We start from the raw sequence: 23,269 nt of genomic DNA, 5'->3' as shown, positions 1-23,269 counted from the left end.
GCAGCTCTGAGAGTCAGAGATATAAACATTGAAAAAGACCCAGGGCGTAGTAGTAGTAGTACCATCACATCAGCACATGGTCGGTAACGCACCAGCTAACCTGTCTGAGCCCTCTGGAACTCAGACTGACATGACTGGTGACCGTGGAACATGGGGTGAACTGGCGGTCACTGCTCTGTCTGTATGTCTGAGTGAGTGTCTGTCTGACTGTTGATCCTCTGTCTGTCTGACTGACTGTTGATCCTGTCTGTCTGTCTGTCTGTCTGTCTGTCTGTCTGTCTGTCTGTCTGTCTGTCTGACTGACTGTTGATCCTGTCTGTCTGTCTGACTGTTGATCCTCTATTTGACTGACTGACTGTTGATCCTCTGTCTGTCTGACTGACTGTTGATCCTGTCTGTCTGTCTGTCTGTCTGTCTGTCTGTCTGTCTGTCTGTCTGACTGACTGTTGATCCTCTGTCTGTCTGACTGACTGTTGATCCTGTCTGTCTGACTGACTGTTGATCCTGTCTGTCTGACTGACTGTTGATCCTGTCTGTCTGACTGACTGTTGATCCTGTCTGTCTGTCTGTCTGTCTGTCTGTCTGTCTGTCTGTTGATCCTGTCTGTCTGTCTGTCTAACTGACTGTTGATCCTCTATTTGACTGACTGACTGTTGATCCTCTGTCTGACTGACTGTTGGTCCTCTGTCTATCTGTCTGACTGACTGTTGATCCTCTGTCTGTCTGTGTGAGTGTCTGACTGACTATTGATCCTCTGTCTGTCTGTCTGTCTGTCTGTCTGTCTGTCTGTCTGTCTGTCTGTCTGTCTGTCTGTTGATCCTCTGTCTGTCTGTGTGAGTGTCTGACTGACTGTTGATCACGTGTCTGTATGTCTGTGTCTGTCAGTCAGATGCACTGCAGTATAGAATTGTTAATAACTTTTGATTCCTGCCACCCAGAGACATTGATTACTGCGAGTGTGTGTGTTACACCCATATGGTGTGACATTTAAAGGGTTTAGTAGGAGAAACCTGCAGCACCTCATCATCTCAATAACATAAAGAGCTCCCTCTCTCCCTCCCTTCCTCCCATACTTATCCTCTTCTCCCACTCCCTCACACCATAATTACACTGCAAGTGGAGGACATTCCTCTGCGCGCTCAATCTGTGGCTTTTGTCCAAAATGGCACCCTATTCCCTATTTAGTGCACTACTTTTTGACCAGGGCCCAGAGGGAATAGGGTGCCATTCGGGACGAGGCACATGTTTAACATCAATATTCTCTAATGCATGTACAGTATTGTATTGTTCCTGTCACTTTATTGTGTGTACATTACACCCTATAGGCATTTTCTATTCGGGTCACAAGTCACTGTTTCTGCTGTGTTACAGAGAGCAGCAGTAAAGGAGGACAAGACCCCAGCAGAGCGAGAGAGAGGGGAGTGTGTGTGTGTGTGTGTGTGTGTGTGTGTGTGTGTGTGTGTGTGTGTGTGTGTGTGTGTGTGTGTGTGTGTGTGTGTGTGTGTGTGTGTGTGTGTGTGTGTGTGGTTTTACTATCCTTGTGGGGAACAGAAGTCCTCAAAAGAATAGTAAAACAAGTAAAAGTATGACAAGTTGGGACATTTAGCATCACAAGTAAATCATACTATTTTAGACTGAGGGGTTAGGTTTAAGGTTAGGGTTTATGGGTTTGGGTTAAGGAAAATAGGATTTCGATTGGGAATCAATGAAATTGTAAAAAAAAAAAACACGTTTGTGGTGTGGAAGAAGAGAGGAGACCTTTTTAGAGTCCTGTGGGTCGAGGTTTGGACTGGACCAGACCCAGAAAAACAATGCTGCTCTGGCATCCTGTTGCCCTCTCTCACACACACACACACACACACACACACACACACACACACACACACACACACACACACACACACACACACACACACACACACACACACACACACACACACACACACACACACACCACAGGGGGAAAGGGTCAGAGAGAAAGAGGGCACGAGAAGGAGGGAAAGAGAGCATTCTGCATACAGATGTGGAGGGAGAGCAGTGGAATTCCTCTCGTCATTCCCCCTCCGCTCCTCCTCCCAGAGTGAGAGAGATTACAACCCCCAGAGTGAGAGGAGAGACGAGGGCCCAGTCACTGAGCCCTTTTCATCAGGGGACACAGAGGAAGAAGAGAGGAGAGGAAAGGAGTGGAGAGGAGGAGAGAAAATCAAAGGAGTAGAGAGGAGAAGAAATTAGAGAAGAAGGGAGAGGAGAAGAAAACAGAGGGAAGGGAGGGGAGGAGGGGGATCCTCCACATATGCACATCCTGCCGTACCCTTCTGCCCTTCCTCCTTTCCCCATCTCTGCTCCCAGGGCATGAAGTGTGAGAGGGCAAGAGAGAGAGCGAACGAGAACGATAGAGAGAAAAAGAGAGAGAGACATAATATGACAGAGAGAGCGACCTAGAGAAGAGGCTCCTTAGCAAGCTCGTCCTGGGGCTCTGATCACAAATAGACCCCACAGAGCCCGAGGACAGGAACAGCAACACAAATAGACCCAACCAAATCATGAGAAAACAAAAAGATAATTACTTGACACATTGGAAAGAATTTACCAAAAAACAGAGCAAACTGGAATGCTATTTCGTCCTAAACAGAGAGTACACAGTGGCAGAATACCTGACCACTGTGACTGACCCCAAATTAAGGAAAGCTTTGACAATGTACACCCTCTGTGAGCATAGCCTTGCTATTGAGAAAGGCGCAGTAGGCACAGAGAAGACAGGCTATGTGCACACTGCCCATGAGGTGGAAATTGAGCTGCACTTCCTAACCTCCTGCCAAATGTATGACCATATTAGAGACATATTTTCCTCAGATTACATAGACCCACAAAGGTTTCGAAAACAAATCCAATTTTGATAAATTCTCACATCTATTGGGTGAAATACCAGTGTGCCATCACAGCAGCAAGATGTGTGACCTGTTGCCACAAGAAAAGGGCAACCAGTGAAGAAGAAACACCATTGTAAATACAACCTATATTTATGTTTATTTCTCTTCCCTTTTGTACTTTAACTATTTGCACATCATTATAACACTGTACATAGCCATGATTGTCATGCCCTGGCCATAGAGAGGTTTTTATTCTCTACTTTGGTTAGGCCAGGGTGTGACTAGGGTGGGCATTCTATGTCCTTTTTTCTACGATTTTCTATTTCTATGTGTTTGGCCGGGTGTGGTTCTCAATCAATCAATAAAAAGGAAATGTACGCTTACCATGCTGCACCTTGGTCCAGTCCTTCAGCCAGCCGTGACAATGATATGACATTTGAAATGTCTCTATTTCTTTGAAACTTTGTGAGTGTAAATGCTTGCTGTTAATTTTTGATCGTTTATTTCACTCTTGTTCATTATCCATTTCACTTGCTTTGGCAATGTTAATATATGTTTCCCATGCCAGTAAAGCCCGCTGAATTAAATAGATAGAGAGGAGAGACAGAGACACACACACACACAAAGGGGAGGGCAAAAAGAGTGATGTAGAGAGAGATGAAAGGAGAGAGGCTCACACAGTCACACCAGTCCTGACAATGTGCAGAGGACAAATACAGACTAAAGAGCATGGAAACCAGAAGAGGGGGAAGAAAAAGCCAAATCATTTTTGACCTTTTAAGAGTTATGTGGCCTTTCCTTATAAAACAGATGTATGATCTTCATTTGCGCCAGTTTGCTACTGCAGGAAAACAATCCTACAGCAACAAGAAATTATCATTTTCATGTGGATTATAATTAATGGACATTTTTTTAAAGGAATTTAAAGATTTTTTTCATAAACCTCAAATACACTACAAGTTTAAAATGTCCTGCATTGGAGGAAAGTATTCCTGCAACAGGGTGATCAAATTAAGATCCTACATCTGTACTATGTCTACTTGGAAGATGCTGTGGGTTCTCTGCCTCAGCCTGGCGGCCAAAGAACACATATTGGTCTCGTGTCAGTCAGCCCGTCAGTCCGCCCGTCAATCAGTCCAGCCTAGTCTTGGCCTGCCAATTCCCATACAGCCCTGCCAGATCAGGAAACAAGCCAGGATCGGAAGACACATGGGGAGAGGGTGTGCACCACAAGGGGCAGGGAGATTTCCTGTCTGAATCCCAAATTACACCCTATTCTCTATATAGTGTATTACGTCCGACCCAGAGGCCCATGTGGCAGTTCTGTATAAATCGCCGTCTCTGGTCAAAAATAGTACACTATAGAATGAATACTAGGGTGTCTTTTGAGACTTGGCATTTGGTCTGGCATGGCACTGTGCCCAGGCATCCTCTGGGAATTGTCTGGGCATAGGGCAGGTTCAACACAGCAGTTATGCGTGGCCTCTACATGACTGACAGCTGTCACCTTGTTACAGTTTTCAGATCATGATGACGGAAGAGGATTCAGTCCAAACAATGACAATCTGGTACCAGCATGCACACACACAATATGTCCACTCGCCCGGGAACACGCGCAAACCCACCCACCTCACACACACACACACACACACACACACACACACACACACACACACACACACACACACACACACACACACACACACACACACACACACACACACACACACACACACACACACACACACTCCCATTAGGCCCCACAGAGAGTTTGACCTGCCTCTGATGTTGGGTGCATTTCAAGGGCACTCAAACCAACACACACACACAAAACACCTTTCTATCAACCTGAGCAAACCCAGAGCATGACCCATGTGTTGTAGCTGTGGAGGCTGCAGGACAGGACTGAGAAAAACACAGAGAGGAACATTTGAGGGGAAAGCCAATGTGAGACAGGAAGTGCCAATGAAGAGGGGAAGAGAGAGGGGAAGAAAGAGAGGGAGAGCGAAAGAAGGCTAGAGATAGCGAGAGAGAGAGAGAGAGAGAGAGAGAGAGGGTCGTTCCATGTCATTTCATCAAGCCATGACACCCACCATCTCAGATTGATCTGAAATCATTTCTACAGTTAGGTGAGATTAACATTCCTACAACATTATTTTGTTGAAAAATAATTTGGTCTCTGAGAAATGAAGCTAATTGGCTGCACCCCAATTGGCCTTTTTAAATTGACAGAATTCATATAATATTCATTAAATACCTAACATTCGATTTGGACCAAACTGTTTTCGAACATTGAGGAAAGCAAATAAATGCTCAAAAGCTACCCATGGACCCCTAACACCCCACGCTAATCCCACCCTAACAACGAGTATACAGTATCAGTTCTCTATGTCTGACAAGTAGTATGGAACTGCGGCTTGGAGAACTGTTTCTTCATCCTATGTAATGTATTCTCAGTGAAATTGGTAAAGTTTTTTCCCCCTTGTTCAGAGAAATTAGTCGTCGAAGTTGGTTGGTTTATGTCCGATACTACATCCTGATACCTAGGTTCTGACCACTAGATGTAGCTGTTCCTACGATTAAGTTATTTGTTTTTTTAAAATAAGAATCCCACTCCCCTTAATGTTAAAGGGATAGTTCACCCAAATGACATATTGGTTTCCTTATCCTATAAGCAGTTTATGGACAAGATATGACAGCAACCTGTGCTTTTTTTTTTTTTTACCTGGCCACTGTTTAAAATGCTAACTTTTAGCATGTGTGGCACAAATCCAAATGAATGGTACCTACACTCAGCAAAAAAAGAAACATCGCTTTTTCAGGACCCTGTCTTTCAAAGATAATTTGTAAAAATCCAAATAGATCTTCATTGTAAAGGGTTTACATCAATAAAAATCCATTTAGCCTCAAATAAATAATGAAACATGTTCCATTTGAGTGAAATAATGCAAAAACAAAGTGTTGGAGAAGTAAAAGTGCAATATGTGCCATGTAAAAAAGCTAACGTTTAAGTTCCTTGCTCAGAACATGAGAACATATGAAAGTTGGTGGTTCCTTTTAACATGAGACTTCAATATTCCAAGGTAAGAGGTTTTAGGTTGTAGTTAATATAGTATTTATAGGATTATTTCTCTCTATACCATTTGTATTTCATATACCTTTGACTATTGGATGTTCTTATAGGCACTTTAGTATTGCCAGTGTAACAGTATAGCTTCCCTCCCTGGTCTTGAACCAGAAACACATCGACAACAGCCACACTCAAAGCAGCGTTACCCACCAGGGGAATAACTACTCCAAGTCTCAGAGCGAGTGACGTTTCAAACGCTATTAGAGCGCACCCCGCTAACTAGCTAGCCATTTCACATCGGTTACACCAGCCATTAGGCTTGAAGTCATAAACAGCGCTGTGCTTGCGAAGAGCTGCTGGCAAAACACACGAAAGTGCTGTTTGAATGAATGCTTACGAGACTGCTGCTGCCTACTATCGCTCAGTCAGACTGCTCTATCAAATATAAAATAATAGACTTAATATAACATAATAACACACAAAAATACAAGCCTTTGGTCATTAATATGGTCGAATCCGGAAACTATCATTTCAGTGAAATATGGAACCGTTCGGTATTTTATCTAACGGGTGGCATCCCTAAGTCTAACTAGGCAAGTCAGTTAAGAACACATTCTTATTTTCAATGACGGCCTAGGAACAGTGGGTTAACTGCCTTGTTCATGGGCGGAACGACGGATTTTTACCTTGTCAGCTCTGCGATTCAATCTTGCAACCTTACGGTTAACTAGTCCAATGCTCTAACCACCTGCCTCTCATTGCACTCCATGAGGAGCCTGCCTGTTACGGGAATGCAGTAGAAGTCAAGGTAAGTTGCCAGCTAGCATTAAACTTAACTTATAAAAAACAATCAATCAATCATAATCAATAGTTAACTACACATGGTTGATGATATTACTAGTTTATCTAGCATGTCCTGCGTTGCATATAATTGATGCAACGCTGGGGGATGATTTAACAAAAGCGCATTTGTGAAAAAAGCACAATCGTTGCATGACTGTACCTAACCATAAACACCAATGCCTTTCTTAAAATCAATACACAGAACTATATATTTTTAAACCTGCATATTTAGCTAAAAGAAATCCAGGTTAGCAGGCAATATTAACCAGGTGAAATTCTCTTGCGTTCATTGCACGCAGAGTCAGGGTATGTGCAACAGTTTGGGCAGCCTGGCTCACTGCGAACTAATTTGCCAGAATTTTACGTAATTATGACATAACAGTGAAGGTTGTACAATGTAACAACAATATTTAGACAAAGGTGTAAAAAATACAAGAACAAAAAAATAATAATCGGCGTCCAAAAATACCGATTTCCGATCTTCACAGAGAAGTGGCGGTTTTGTCTCACCCGGGGTGATGGTCAGATTCACGTTTATCGTCAAAGGAATGAGCATTACACCGAGGCCTGTACTCTGGAACGGGATCGATTTGGAGATGGAGGGTCCGTCATGGTCTGGGGAGGTGTGTCACAGCATCATTGGACTTAGCTTGTTGTCACTGCAGGCAATCTCAACGCTGTGCATTGCAGGGAAGACATCCTCCTCCCTCATGTGGTACCCTTCCTGCAGGCTCATCCTGACATGACAATGCCACCAGCCATACTGCTCGTTCTGTGAGTGATTTCCTGCAAGACAGGAATGTCAGTGTTCTGCCATGGCCAGCGAAGAGCCCGGATCTCAATCCCATTGAGCACATCTGGGACCTATTAGATCGGAGGGTGAGGGCAAGGGCCATTCCCCCCAGAAATGTCCAGGAAGGTGCAGGTGCCTTTGTGGAAGAGTGGGGTAACATCTCACAGCAATAACTGGCAAATTTGGTGCAGTCCATGAGGAGGAGATGCACTGCAGTACTTAATGCAGCTGGTGGCCACACCAGATAATGACTGTTACTTTTGATTTTGACCCCGCCTTTGTTCAGGGACACATTATACATTTTCTGTTAGTCACATGTCTGTGAAACTTCAGTTTCAGTTTATGTCTCAGTAGTTGAATCTTGTTATGTTCATACAAATATTTACACATGTTAAGTTTGCTGAAAATAAACGCAGTTGACAATGAGAGGACGTTTATTTGTTTTGCTGAGTTTATTTGAGTGTAAAACAAAACCATGGATGGCTGTCATACCTTGTCCATAGACTGCTTACAGGGTAAGGAAACCAATATTTAATTCTGTCATATGGGTGAACTATCCCTCTAACATTGAGGGGGGATTCTAGTGGTCAGACGTTGGTAACATCAGGATGTAGATTTGGACATTAAGCAACTTCAATGACTAATTTCTCTGAACGGAATGCTACTTGTCAGACATAGAAAACTGATTCTACTGTATGTACTCATTGTTGGGGTGGGATTGGCATGGGGTGTGGAGGGTCCGTGGATGGCTATTGACCATTTCTGTGGATTCCTCATGTCTAAGTTAGGTACAAATCAGATATTATAATATATAATATTAGATATAATATTTATTGAAAACTTATAAATTAAAATGGCCAATTTGGGTGCAATCAGTTAGCTTAATTTCTCAGAGATCAATTATATTTAAACAAAATAATGTTGCAAGAATGCCAATCGTATCTGTTTCTAACCACAGAAACAATTCCAGAACAATCTGAGATGGTGAGGAACGAAATCTTCTTTCTTGTGCTTTTTTAGGTGGAAGACCCGGGAGAGAGAGAGAGAGAGAGAGAGAAGGGATAAAGGGAGGGATAGAGGGAGAGTGTCTCACGCCCCATTGAGCGATCCCCCATAGGGCCTGATTCTGCTGACCTGATTTCCTTTATTTTATCTTCCACTATGTTCTCAGGGCACTTGAAGTACATGAGAAGCTGGCTGTCCTAATCAAATCAAAGTTTATCGGTCGCGTACACAATTTACCAGATGTTATAGCAGGTGCAGCGAAACGCTTGTGTTACTAGCTCAATTTGAATGAAACAGTCAATCTAGGAAGTGATTCGAATTTCAAAAGCAAACATGGCTTGATTGAGAAAAACATTTAAAAATTCAGTTTAGCTCCTGACCATAATCCTGCTTACAGGAGTAGTTTAACTGGGCTGTTTCCTCCATAGAATGACATATAGAACCTCTATGGTCCCCTCCCCCATAGAAACAGATTCTATATTATATTTCTATGCCTTCCACTCCTCCCTGTCCTCTGGGCTGATGACACAGTGAAGCTGATCAACCTCAGGAGGCACAGGAGCCATCAGGCCCTATGGGGAAGGATGGAGAGTGGCACTGACTTATCTCGGTTCATCTGCAGGGAAACTAGTTACTAGGGATGTGCATCTTTCCCTTTCAAGAACATTTTGATTACGTATGTAGATACCTGGGCTACGATACAGGAACGATACGTTTTAGCGTGAAACGATTCCGTGCGATTCTGTTTGATTAAAGAACGAATCGATGCGTTTTCACACGTTCACATTTGTTGCATAAAGACATTCATTTTCCATTCTACATTCAAATCTACTGATGATAGAGCTAATGAGCTGGGCCTCTCTGAGCTGGATATGTCTGAGACACCTGATCTGAGCCATAAGGGAGACTAGGCATCTATGTAGGCTGTTTTTTTTTACCCACTAATTAACTTGTAATTTTTGCAGATTAAGAGTTTGAGCTAGTAATGTATCAATATTTATCATTTACAAATTAGCTATGACATTATTTATTTTTTCTCCTCTTGGTGGCCTAGCAGTATTTTTCTCAAGTGAAGACAACCCAGAGTGGCGCCAACACGATGGAACACATAAGCAAGGAGACGTTCGCGGGCAGTATCAACAGCTACACAGTGCGATCATCGACAACATTGTCACTCAGCTAAGAAACAGGTTCAATGACCATGAAAGGCTCATGTTCCTCGCCCTCCTTGACCCACAAAAGTTCCCAATATATAGGGAAACGCCACTTTCCAAACGCTGCATTCTCCTGTCTCGAGGAAAGCTATGGCCCTAAATTTGATTTGCCGCGGCTTAAAAACAGAACTCACCGTTATCTACTCAACGTCTGACTTCGAGGGTAAGAGCCCAGATGATCTGCTCCACTTCCTCCAGCAGAAGAGATTAACTGATAGTACGCACCAAATTGTATCTACTTACCTGTCTAGTTTTGACCATTCCAGTGTCCATTGCATCAGTAGAAAGAACATTTTCGGCACTAAAAAGGATCAAGACATATTCCAGGGACACCACTGGATAGGCCCGACTGTCAGCCCTGGCCTTGATCTCAATCGAAAAATAACTTATTTCGGATTTAAAATCAAAAGAGAAGCTATATGAACCTGCCATTGCCCATTTCATAAAGAAGGACAGCATAATGGACTATGGTTTTTAAATGATAATCATAATGGTGAGTGGACTTTTTGATTTCATCTACAGTTTGCTTTTTTCTGCTCTCTCGTTCATATAATTTTGTATACAATGTGTAAAATATTATTTCAACTTTAGATCACTGGTTGTGTGGTAAAAACCAAAGGTAATGATGTTGCAATTGGAAGTACCAGGTACAATGACATTTAGTGTTGTGGTGCATTTAAAAAACAAAATGTTGCATGCAGGAGAACATCGAATACAGCGCAACTCTTCTCTCCAATAGCATATACTGTCGTGGTCTTGAAACATTTACATTTACATTTAAGTCATTTAGCAGACGCTCTTATCCACAGCGACTTACAGATTGGTGCATTCACCTTATGACATCCAGTGGAACAGCCACTTTACAACAGTGCATCTAAATCTTTTAAGGGGGGTGAGAAGGATTCCTTTATCCTATCCTAGGTATTCCTTAAAGAGGTGGGGTTTCAGGTGTCTCCGGAAGGTGGTGATTGACTCCGCTGTCCTGGCGTCGTGAGGGAGTTTGTTCCACCATTGGGGGGCCAGAGCAGCGAACAGTTTTGACTGGGCTGAGCGGGAACTGTACTTCCTCAGTGGTAGGGAGGCGAGCAGGCCAGAGGTGGATGAGTGCCCTTGTTTGGGTGTAGGGCCTGATCAGAGCCTGGAGGTACTGAGGTGCCGTTCCCCTCACAGCTCCGTAGGCAAGCACCATGGTCTTGTAGCGGATGCGAGCTTCAACTGGAAGCCAGTGGAGAGAGCGGAGGAGCGGGGTGACGTGAGAGAACTTGGGAAGGTTGAACACCAGACGGGCTGCGGCGTTCTGGATGAGTTGTAGGGGTTTAATGGCACAGGCAGGGAGCCCAGCCAACAGCGAGTTGCAGTAATCCAGACGGGAGATGACAAGTGCCTGGATTAGGACCTGCGCCGCTTCCTGTGTGAGGCAGGGTCGTACTCTGCGGATGTTGTAGAGCATGAACCTACAGGAACGGGCCACCGCCTTGATGTTAGTTGAGAACGACAGGGTGTTGTCCAGGATCACGCCAAGGTTCTTAGCGCTCTGGGAGGAGGACACAATGGAGTTGTCAACCGTGATGGCGAGATCATGGAACGGGCAGTCCTTCCCCGGGAGGAAGAGCAGCTCCGTCTTGCCGAGGTTCAGCTTGAGGTGATGATCCATCATCCACACTGATATGTCTGCCAGACATGCAGAGATGCGATTCGCCACCTGGTCATCAGAAGGGGGAAAGGAGAAGATTAATTGTGTGTCGTCTGCATAGCAATGATAGGAGAGACCATGTGAGGTTATGACAGAGCCAAGTGACTTGGTGTATAGCGAGAATAGGAGAGGGCCTAGAACAGAGCCCTGGGGGACACCAGTGGTGAGAGCGCGTGGTGAGGAGACAGATTCTCGCCACGCCACCTGGTAGGAGCGACCTGTCAGGTAGGACGCAATCCAAGCGTGGGCCGCGCCGGAGATGCCCAACTCGGAGAGGGTGGAGAGGAGGATCTGATGGTTCACAGTATCGAAGGCAGCCGATAGGTCTAGAAGGATGAGAGCAGAGCAGAGAGAGTTAGCTTTAGCAGTGCGGAGCGCCTCCGTGATACAGAGAAGAGCAGTCTCAGTTGAATGACTAGTCTTGAAACCTGACTGATTTGGATCAAGAAGGTCATTCTGAGAGAGATAGCGGGAGAGCTGGCCAAGGACGGCACGTTCAAGAGTTTTGGAGAGAAAAGAAAGAAGGGATACTGGTCTGTAGTTGTTGACATCGGAGGGATCGAGTGTAGGTTTTTTCAGAAGGGGTGCAACTCTCGCTCTCTTGAAGACGGAAGGGACGTAGCCAGCGGTCAGGGATGAGTTGATGAGCAAGGTGAGGTAAGGGAGAAGGTCTCCGGAAATGGTCTGGAGAAGAGAGGAGGGGATAGGGTCAAGCGGGCAGGTTGTTGGGCGGCCGGCCGTCACAAGACGCAAGATTTCATCTGGAGAGAGAGGGGAGAAAGAGGTCAGAGCACAGGGTAGGGCAGTGTGAGCAGAACCAGCGGTGTCGTTTGACTTAGCAAACGAGGATCGGATGTCGTCGACCTTCTTTTCAAAATGGTTGACGAAGTCATCAAATGTGCGTAGTTGTGTGGTTGAATTCATTCCAACACTATTTGAGTGACAGTTTGTTTTGGCAAATGCTGCTTTGAAGCGGCACAACCGTATTTTCTTCTAACGTGGTTCCTGCTATCGATATTTGCAAAAGAAAGGTCTCAAGTCATGCTCTGTATACACAGGCATCCGAGTTCTCTATGACGCCAGATTTTTTTCCACAACTGAGGTCCTAGCTCCAATAGTCAAGGTTCGCCACTGCTATTAATACATAGCACAACTTTGGATTTCAACCCTATATCAAAATTTGAATGGTTTTGACTGTTTGGAAGTTTAGTGGGCGCTTCTTTTCCTCCCACTTCGGCCTTGCAGTGCGCCTCGCAAAAGTGATTCATCTTTATGAAATTATCAACTTTACCCCGTATATATCTAAAAATATACACCATATACACCATTCTTGTTTAAAGCGAAACTAACAAAACTACCGCTGATGGTGAACCTGCAATATCAAAATATAATCTATTGTAAACCCTGTTCACCACGGCAGGTAGCCTAGCGGTTAAGCGAGTTGGGTCAGTAACCGAAAGGTTGCTGGTTTGAGTCGCCAAGCCGACTAGATGAAAAATCTATTGATGTCGCCTTGAGCTAGGCTCTAAACCCAAATATTGCTCCTGTAACATGGAACCCAAACCAATTACATTAATTTGGGTCCAGGTCGAAAAGCATTAAACATGTATGGCAATTTAGCTAGTTAGCTTGCACTTGCTAACTAATTTGTCCTATTTAGCTAGCTTGCTGTTGCTAGCTAATTTGTCCTGGGATATAAACATTGAGTTGTTATTTTACCTGAAATGCACAAGTTCTTCTACTCCGCCAATCCATCCACACATAAAACGGCCAACCGAATCGTTTCTAGTCATCTCTCCTCCTTCCAGGCTTTTTCATCTTTGAATTTATATGGTGATTGGCATCTAAACTTTCATAATATTACCACAACAACAGTTAGTCTTTCAATCAACCACGGGGTATAACCAACAAGGAGATGGGAGAGGCAGGACTTTCAGCGCGATCTGCGTCAGAAATAGAACTGATTTCTATTTTAGCCCTTGGCAACGCATACGCTCGTTGGCGCTCTCGGGCAGTGTGAGTACAATAATTGAATAACGTGGTTTTCTACATTTATTTTGCGACGCTTGCGCACGCGACGTGTCTGGTCAGCATGTAAGACGCTCTGGATAAGAGTGTTAGCTAAATTACTCAAATGTAAAGCCAGCCACGTCGCGGACACCGACGCCTCGCTCCCGGGTAGGTAAACACCTTCATTGCCTACTTCGAGAAAAACAATGCAACTCATGAGGACTGTGTGCTCCCGATCTCTCTGGCCGGCATGAGAAAGACATTTAAATGTGTTAACCCTCGCAAGGCTGCCGGCCAAAGCCGCATCCTCAAAGCATGTGCAGACCAGCTGGCTGGAGTGATTACGGACATATTCAATCTCTCCCTATCCCAGTCTGTTGTCCCCACTTGCTTGATGATGTTCACCATTGTTCCTATACCCAAGAAACTGAAGGTACAGTAGCATGCAAAAGTATTAACCCCTTGGCATTTTTCCTATTTTGTTGCCTTACAACCTGGAATTTAAATAGATGTTTGGGGGGGGTTGTATAATTTGATTTACACAACATGCCTACCACTTTGAAGAAGCAAAATATTTTGTGTGAAACAAACAAGAAATAAGATAACTTGAGAGTGCATAACTATTCACCCCCCCAAAGTAAATACTTTGTAGAGTCCCCTTTTGCAGCTGCAAGTCTCTTGCGGTATGTCTCTATAAGCTTGGCACATCTAGCCAGGAGGATTTTTGCCCATTCTTCAAGGCAAAACTGCGCCAGCTCCTTCAAGTTGGATGGGTTCCGCTAGTGTACAGCAATCTTTAAGTCATACCACGGATTGTCAATTGGATTGAGGTCTGGGCTTTGACTAGGCCATTGCAAGACATGTAAATGTTTCCCCTAAAACCATTCAAGTGTTGATTTAGCAGTATGCTTAGGGTCATTGTCCTGCTGGAAGGTGAACCTCCGTCCCAGTCTCAAATCTCTGGAAGACAAACAGGTTTCCCTCAAGAACTTCCTTTTAGTTAGCGCCATCCATCATTCCTTCAATTCTGACCAGTTTCCCAGTCCGTGCCGATGAAAAACATCCCCACAGCATGATGCTGCCACCACCATGCTTCACGGTGGGGATGGTATTCTCAGGGTGATGGGAGAAGTTGGGTTTGTGCCAGAAATAGCATTTCCTTGACGTCCAAAAAGCTCAATTTTAGTCTCATCTGACCAGAGTACCTTCTTCCATATGTTTGGGAAGTCTCCCACATGCCTTTTGGCAAACACCAAACCTGTTTGCTTATTTTTTTCTTTAAGCAATGGCTTTTTTTCTGGCCACTCTTCTGTAGAGCCCAGCTCTGTGGAGTGGACGGCTTAACGTGGTCCTATGGCCAGATACTCCAATCTCCGCTGTGGAGCTTTGCAGCTCCTTCAGAGTTATCTTTGGTCTCTTTGTTCCCTCTCTGATTAATGCCCTCCTTGCCTCCTTGCCTGGTGGATGGCCCTCTCTTGGCAGTTTTGTTCTTTCCATTTTTTAATAATGGATTTAAATGGTGCTCTGTGGGATGTTCAAAGTTTCTGTTATTGTTTTAGAACCCAACCCTGATCTGTACTTCTCCACAACTTTTTCCCTGACCTGTTCGGAGAGCTCCTTGGTCTTCATGGTAACGCTTGCTTGGTGGTGCCCCTTGCTTAGTGGTGTTGCAGACTCTGGGGCCTTTCAGAACAGGTGTATACAGTGCCTTGCGAAAGTATTCGGCCCCCTTGAACTTTGCGACCTTTTGCCACATTTCAGGCTTCAAACATAAAGATATAAAACTGTATTTTTGTGAAGAATTAACAACAAGTGGGACACAATCATGAAGTGGAACGACATTTATTGGATATTTCAAACTTTTTTAACAAATCAAAAACTGAAAAATTGGGCGTGCAAAATTATTCAGCCCCTTTACTTTCAGTGCAGCAAACTCTCTCCAGAAGTTCAGTGAGGATCTCTGAATGATCCAATGTTGACCTAAATGACTAATGATGATAAATACAATCCACCTGTGTGTAATCAAGTCTCCGTATAAATGCACCTGCACTGTGATAGTCTCAGAGGTCCGTTAAAAGCGCAGAGAGCATCATGAAGAACAAGGAACACACCAGGCAGGTCTGAGATACTGTTGTGAAGAAATTTAAAGCCGGATTTGGATACAAAAGATTTCCCAAGCTTTAAACATCCCAAGGAGCACTGTGCAAGCGATAATATTGAAATGAAAGGAGTATCAGACCACTGCAAATCTACCAAGACCTGGCCGTCCCTCTAAACTTTCAGCTCATACAAGGAGAAGACTGATCAGAGATGCAGCCAAGAGGCCCATGATCACTCTGGATGAACTGCAGAGATCTACAGCTGAGGTGGGAGACTCTGTCCATAGGACAACAATCAGTCATATATTGCACAAATCTGGCCTTTATGGAATAGTGGCAAGAAGAAAGCCATTTCTTAAAGATATCCATAAAAAGTGTTATTTAAAGTTTGCCACAAGCCACCTGGGAGACACACCAAAGATGTGGAAGAAGGTGCTCTGGTCAGATTAAACCAAAATTGAACTTTTTGGCAACAATGCAAAACGTTATGTTTGGCGTAAAAGCAACACAGCTCATCATCCTGAACACACCATCCCCACTGTCAAACATGGTGGTGGCAGCATCATGGTTTGGGCCTGCTTTTCTTCAGCAGGGACAGGGAAGATGGTTCAAATTGATGGGAAGATGGATGGAGCCAAATACAGGACCATTCTGGAAGAAAACCTGATGGAGTCTGCAAAAGACCTGAGACTGGGACGGAGATTTGTCTTCCAACAAGACAATGATCCAAAACATAAAGCAAAATCTACAATGGAATGGTTCAAAAATAAACATATCCAGGTGTTAGAATGGCCAAGTCAAAGTCCAGACCTGAATCCAATCGAGAATCTGTGGAAAGAACTGAAAACTGCTGTTCACAAATGCTCTCCATCCAACCTCACTGAGCTCGAGCTGTTTTGCAAGGAGGAATTGGGAAAAAAATTTCAGTCTCTCGACGTGCAAAAGTGATAGAGACATACCCCAAGCGACTTACAGCTGTAATCGCAGCAAAAGGTGGCGCTACAAAGTATTAACTTAAGGGGGCTGAATAATTTTGCACGCCCAATTTTTCAGTTTTTGATTTGTTAAAAAGTTTGAAATATCCAATAAATGTCGTTCCACTTCATGATTGTGTCCCACTTGTTGTTGATTCTTCACAAAAAAATAGTTTTATATCTTTATGTTTGAAGCCTGAAATGTGGCAAAAGGTCGCAAAGTTCAAGGGGGCCGAATACTTTCGCAAAGCACTGTATATATATATATATATATATATATATATATATATTTTTTTTTTTAGATCATGTGACACTTAAATAAAGTCTACCTGTGTGCAATCTAACTAATTTGGTGACTTCTGAAGGTAATTGGTTGCACCAGATCTTCTTTAGGGGCTTCGTAGCAAAAGGGGTGAATACATATGCACGCAACACTCCTCCGTCTTTTCTTTTTTGAATTTTTTAATAAGTCATTTTTTTTCCATTTCACTTCACCAAATTAAAAACTATTTTGTGTATGTCCGTTACATTAAATCCAAATAAAAATCTATTTAAATTACAGGTTGTAATGCAACAAAATAGGTAAAACGCCATGGGGGATGAATACTTGTGTAAGGCACTGTAACTGAACTAAATCACTATCGGCCAGTAGCCCTTACTTCTGCCATCATGAAGTGCTTTGAGAGGCTAGTTAAGAATCGTATCACCTTCCCCGACACCTTAGACCTTAGACCCACTACAATTGTCATACCATCCCAACAGATCCACAGATGATGCAATCACCACTGCACTGCACATTGCCCTATCCCACCTGGAAAAGAGGAATACTTATGTGAGAATGTGAGTCTTCAACACCATAGTGCCCTCCAAGCTGTGAAACTGGTTCATAGACTTCCTAACAGCCGGACCCCAGGCGGTGAAGGTAGGCAACAACATATCCGCCTCCACAGGGGTGCGTGCTCAGCCCCCTCCTGTACTCCCTGTTCACCAATGACAGCGTGGCTATGCACATCTCCAACTCAATCATCTAGTTTGCTGACGACACAACAGTGGTAGGCCTGATTACCAAGAATGACGAGACAGCCTACAGCAGGGATCATCACCTAGTTCATCAAATGTCTACCCTGCTAGAGCTGCCAGGATCAAGTGTAAGTGCTGTTATTGTGAAGTGGAAAAATCTAGGAACGGAACCACTGAATGCTGAAGCACGTAAAAAAAATTGTCTGTTCTCGGTTGCAACACTCACTACCGAGTTCCAAACTGCCTCTGAAAGCAACGTCAGCACAATAACTGTTCATTGGGAGCTTCATGAAATGGGTTTCCATTGCCAAGCAGCCACACACAAGCTTAAGATCACCATGTGCAATGCCAAGCCTCGGCTGGAGTGGTGTAAAGCTTGCTGCCATTGGACTCTGGAGCAGTGGATATGCAATCTCTGGAGTGATCAATCACGCTTCACCATCTGGCAGTCCGACGGATGAATCTGGGTTTGGCGGATGCAAGGAGAACTCTACCTACCCCAATGCATTGTGCCAACTGTAAAGTTTAGTGGAGGAGGAATAATGGTCTGGGGCTGTTTTTCGTGGTTCGGGCTAGGCTCCTTAGTTCCAGCGAAGGTAAATCTTAACGCTACAGCATACAATGATATTCTAGACGATTCTGTGCTTCAAACTTTGTGGCAACAGTTTGGGGAAGGCCCTTTCCCGTTTCAGCATGACAATGCCCCCTGGCACAAAGCGAGGTCCATACAGATATGGTTTGTCGAGATCAGTGTGGAAGAATTTGACTGGCCTGCACAAAGCCCTGACCTCAACCCCATCAAACCCCTTTGGGATGAATTGGAACGCAGACTGCGAGTCAGGCCTAATCGCGTAAAATCAGAGCCCGGCCTCACTAATGTTCTTGTGCAAGTCCCTACAGCAATGTTCCAACATCTAGTGGAAAGACTTCCCAGAAGAGTGGACATATAGCAGCAAAACCAACTCCATATCAAGGACCAGGTGTCCACATACTTTTACAGGTGTCCACATACATTTACAACAATAACAATGTCTCCACTGTATTTCTGACCAATTTGATGTTATTTTTTTATTTAAAAAACAAGGACATCTCTAGGTGACCGCAAACTTTTGAACGGTAGTGTATTCCGGACTCTGACATTGCTCGCTCTCATGTTACTTGTTCTGATATTTCTTAAATGTATACACATTTTTGTTTATTGAATTGCTAGTTGTTACTGCACTGTTGGACCTAGAAACATAAGCATTTCACTGCACCTGCAATAACATCTGCAAATCTGTGTACGCAACTAATAAACTTTGATTTGATTAGATTTTGACACACACAATGTACGACTGCACGAGCTCGCACGCACGCACGCACACGCACACACACACACAGTCTCACACACACAATGTATGCTCATACACACAGACATCACTACATTACATCGCCTGTTCCTTTACATTGTACGCATGTCATCCCCACATCTAAAGACCTGTAATAATGAAAGTTGGATTTGTCCTGTCCTTTACCTGTCAGGTGAGTCATCAGGGAGACTAGGCATCACACACACGGACAAGCAACCCCCCTTCACATCATGGCTCACACCTGGATAATACATTAGCCACACACACACATGCACACACACACGCACACACACAGAGCGATAAAGGATTTGTCCTTCCCTTTACCTGTCAGGTGAGTCATCGGGAGACTAGGCATCACACACACGGACATGCAACCCCACACAGTCACTCACACAATGTATGCTCACACAGAGAGGGAAAGAGGATTTGTCCTGTCCTTTACCTGTCAGATGAGTCATCAGGGGATAACAGGTGTCAAACACTGTCACTGTGTGTGTGTGTGTGTGTGTGTGTGTGTGTGTGTGTGTGTGTGTGTGTGTGTGTGTGTGTGTGTGTGTGTGTGTGTGTGTGTGTGTGTGTGTGTGAAACACTGTCACATCCTAGCACTGTGTGTGTGTGTGGTACTATACAGGCTTGGCTCAAATGGTGGGCAAGGACCTGTCATAATGAAAGTGAGTCACTGGGTTTTCCCACTCCTCTATAATTGTCGCTGCCCGTAGGTACAGATCTAGTATCAGCTTCCCCTCCCCAATCCTAGCCTTAATCATTACTGGGGAAATGCAATACTGATCCAAGATCTGGGGGAAATTCACCTTAAACCACAAATGTCATTTCAGAGCTGTGGTGGCAGTAACGTTAAGACTTGATGTGACAGCCAGGGTGACAGATACCTCAGAATCATTTCTAACACCCCACACATCCAACACTGATGTACTGATAAAAGCAGAGAGAATAGCATAGAAACCCATAGTGAAGATCTGTCTCAAAAATAATGATTGAAAATAAAAGGAGAGATGAGAAAAATAAGGAGAATTGAGAATCAAAGCTGAGATATTAGCATGCACCTCAAGCACAACACACGTGCACACACACACACACACACACACAGGCCAGATCTATAGATAGGCACTAGTGGCGGTCGGTGCCGTTTAAGGTGAGGGAGGACGATGTTTGTTTTTTCATGAGCATGGCCTTATTTCTATTACAGCATATTGGATGACTGTCATTCATATTCCATTCATCCAGTTCAATGTCACATTGCTAGGTTTAGGCTAACTATAATGATACCCAAATGTTTCCTCTACCCATCACGAGGTTGCTACAACCTAGCTTTACAAAGAAAAGAAAAGAACACATACGGAAATATTTTAGTAATCAAGGTGCTAGACAGTGACACATTCAATACCAAACAAGAGCTTCTATTGGACAAATTCAGGTATGTTTATCCCCATTTTGTTGCCTTTGCTTCCGTTTAAGGAACATGTTTTAAACAGAATTGGTGGAATGAACACACCCCTGATCACCCGTAAACACAGTTCACGTTCATAGCAGCCACATACAAACAGCATGATCACTTTGCTCATCGTATATTCCTTCTTGCATCTATACACACTCTACAGTGCTCACAGCCTACATTGTCACCATATTAGCTAACGTCATAGTCAACATGGCTACTAGAATTAAAACGTTAGAAAACAATCACGAGGTGTACAGAAAGCAGTTTAGCAGTTACACGGTGGGCCCTGGTGGCAATACGTTTCTAAAACCAAAAGCCTACCTTGACTTGGCAGACTTCCACTGTTGGATAGCCATGGTCAGCTAGTTAACATAGCATCCCTTGCTGTTTGAGCCAGGTGTTTGACTAGGCTAAACTAGCTAGCTGCATTTTCTGGCCAATATATAGCTCTCTGCTTCTAAGTCATTTTTTAAAGGGAAGAATTTGTTCAAAACTGTTCAACTATTGTCTTTTTCTTTGAGTCAACTACTCACCACATTTTATGCACTGCAGTGCTAGCTAGATGTAGCTTATGCTTTCAGTACTAGATTCATTCTCTGGTCCTTTGATTGGTGGACAACATGTCAGTTCATGCTGCAAAAGAGCTCTGATAGGTTGGAGGACGCCCTCCGGAAGTTGTCATAATTACTGTGTAAGTCTATGGAAGGGGTGAGAACCATGAGCTTCTTAGGTTTTGTATTGAAGTCAATGTACCCAGAGGAAGACTAAAACTAGCTGTCCTCCGGCTACACCATGATGCTACCCCAGAGAGTGCTGTAAAAGCAACTGTGGACCTTCATTGAAAAACAGTGTGTTTTAATCAATGGTTAGGTGACATAAAACTATACTAAATATATTCCTATCACAATAGAATAACTTTTTAATATTTCACAGTTTTTTTTTATCAAATTGACTGAGGATGGTCCTTCACGTCCTCCTCTGAGCAGCCTCCACTGGTAGCACTACACAAACATCTGCCAGAGCCAATTCATGTTAATTCAATGTCAATCCAACCGAAATGTGTGATTTAATTTTTTTATTTGAATTATGGATATTTTTGTATTTGCATTATTATTATTTATTTTATATTATTTACCCACAACTGGGATGATGTTACTGCCGCATACGTCATTCAGTATCTTCAGCTTGAAGCAGGAGGGCATTTCCCGCGGAAAGATAAGGACTAGGCTACAACCAGGTCCATTATTTATTTCCCGGAGGCAGCATGGAAAATACCGAAAACCACTAGAGAATACACGGCTGCTTCGATTTTAGCAGCCAATCTCCTTACATTTAAAACGTTGAGATGGGCAACGTTAAGAATACGCATTCACAACCTCGACCCATATCCTCCGAAAATCACTGGCTGCTTCGATTTGAGCAGCAAATCACCTTACATTTAAAACGTTGAGGTGGGCAATGCTAAGAATACGCATTCACAACCTCGACCCATATCCTCTTCAAATGCAACATTGTAGCCCATTCAATAAAATCCTTTACATGAATGCAACATTGTCTCTCGCAGCATCAAGACAAACTCCCCTTCACCGAAAACTTGCAGGCATATCACAGTTGATATCACCATTCAAATTTAGCAGCTGTGTTCATTCAACCCAAATCGCATTAACACAATTATGAATGTCAAGTTCGTCAAGATCTGGGCGCAATGGTGCGGCTCGCATCTCCAACAATCAATTCAAAATCAATGGGTGGCTATAGCGTCATTGTAGGTACAAGGGGGACGGTGAGTGAAAAAAACAACACTACACTTAGAGCTCTAACAATATAGGCCTACTCAGCATTACTGAATAAGGTACAGTCATAACCTTTGTTTTTCCCATTGACCCACCGTCACTGTCGAATGCCTGACAGCATTGGATGCCGTCTGCCTTATCTCCGCGGCACTCCCGGGCTTGAGCAGGTTCTTCGTGAATCTCCGGGTCGATTCCGCTGCCATTTCAGAACGGTCCACACTATTCCTCTGGTTCAAAGCGGCGACGTTCGCTCAGATTTCCAACGCGTTTGTCTATTGCAAATCCACTGTATACGCCAGCAACGGCTCTGCTCCCCTCCTAGTCTCGCTGCTGCTTCTACTAGGCTACTAGTACTACACAGCAGCCCTGCTTGCGTAGGCTACAGATGCCTATTCAGCGAGATTCTACCAATGCCCGTGCGCTACAGAGTCAAAAGGAAGCGGAACTAATGGCCCATCTATCTCCAACCCCTGGGCTGCAAGAAGCCTTTAAACTATTAACGTTTTAATAATTTAACATAGGCTGGATTTTCCCAAACACAGTACGCCCTGCTATTTGATGAGGATTATATGTTGCTGTAAGTCTACGAAACGTTCAACTTGGTCATACAACTAAATTCTAAAAGGCTTGCAATAACAGTGACCATTATGCATTATGCCATCATTTGGCCTCTGCCACAGGCCTAGACCAGGCCAGGGAGAGAGGAGAATAACATCCAGAATGTCATCAACTCATCAGCAGTCCACTCAGGACCATCGTTAGAGAGGGAGGGAAAATGGTCACACAGCGACCTATTGTGGTGGAATAGGCTAGTGCAAGTCGTTGGGCACTATACTGTATATCCACGTTGAATTTACAAGCCATCGTCGGATATGATCAATATGCCTATCTGGTATGTTCGCATTGAACCATTAACAAGTCCTATTTTGCATTAATGACAATGTTAGCTGGCTATCAGTAAGGAATCAACGCAAAATGTCCTACACATTTGACAAGTCCAAACCATAGCCTATGTCCTTCTGAAAACACGATTCCTATATGATGATGGCAATCCAATAGACATATATTCGTCCACTCTTG

The 23,269-nt window shown here is 43.8% G+C and overlaps 1 protein-coding gene across 2 annotated transcripts in view; it reads right to left on the bottom strand.

Annotated features, from left to right (window-relative positions):
* dock10 (dedicator of cytokinesis 10) overlaps positions 1 to 22,609 on the bottom strand; it is a 183,613-nt gene extending 161,004 nt beyond the window's left edge. For both annotated transcript variants that reach the window (XM_052526148.1, XM_052526152.1), the window contains exon 1: positions 22,285 to 22,609. In XM_052526148.1, the coding sequence (XP_052382108.1) occupies positions 22,285 to 22,392 (108 nt within the window). In that variant the 5' untranslated portion in view covers positions 22,393 to 22,609. The remainder of the gene's footprint in view (positions 1 to 22,284) is intronic.
* Positions 22,610 to 23,269: the final 660 nt, after the last annotated feature.

Source organism: Oncorhynchus keta, chromosome 1, assembly GCF_023373465.1.
Source record: "Oncorhynchus keta strain PuntledgeMale-10-30-2019 chromosome 1, Oket_V2, whole genome shotgun sequence".
Classification (NCBI taxonomy): Eukaryota; Metazoa; Chordata; class Actinopteri; order Salmoniformes; family Salmonidae; genus Oncorhynchus; species Oncorhynchus keta.
The sequence above is the reverse complement of the archived record's forward strand: the minus strand, read 5'-3'. Positions and strand labels throughout refer to the sequence as shown.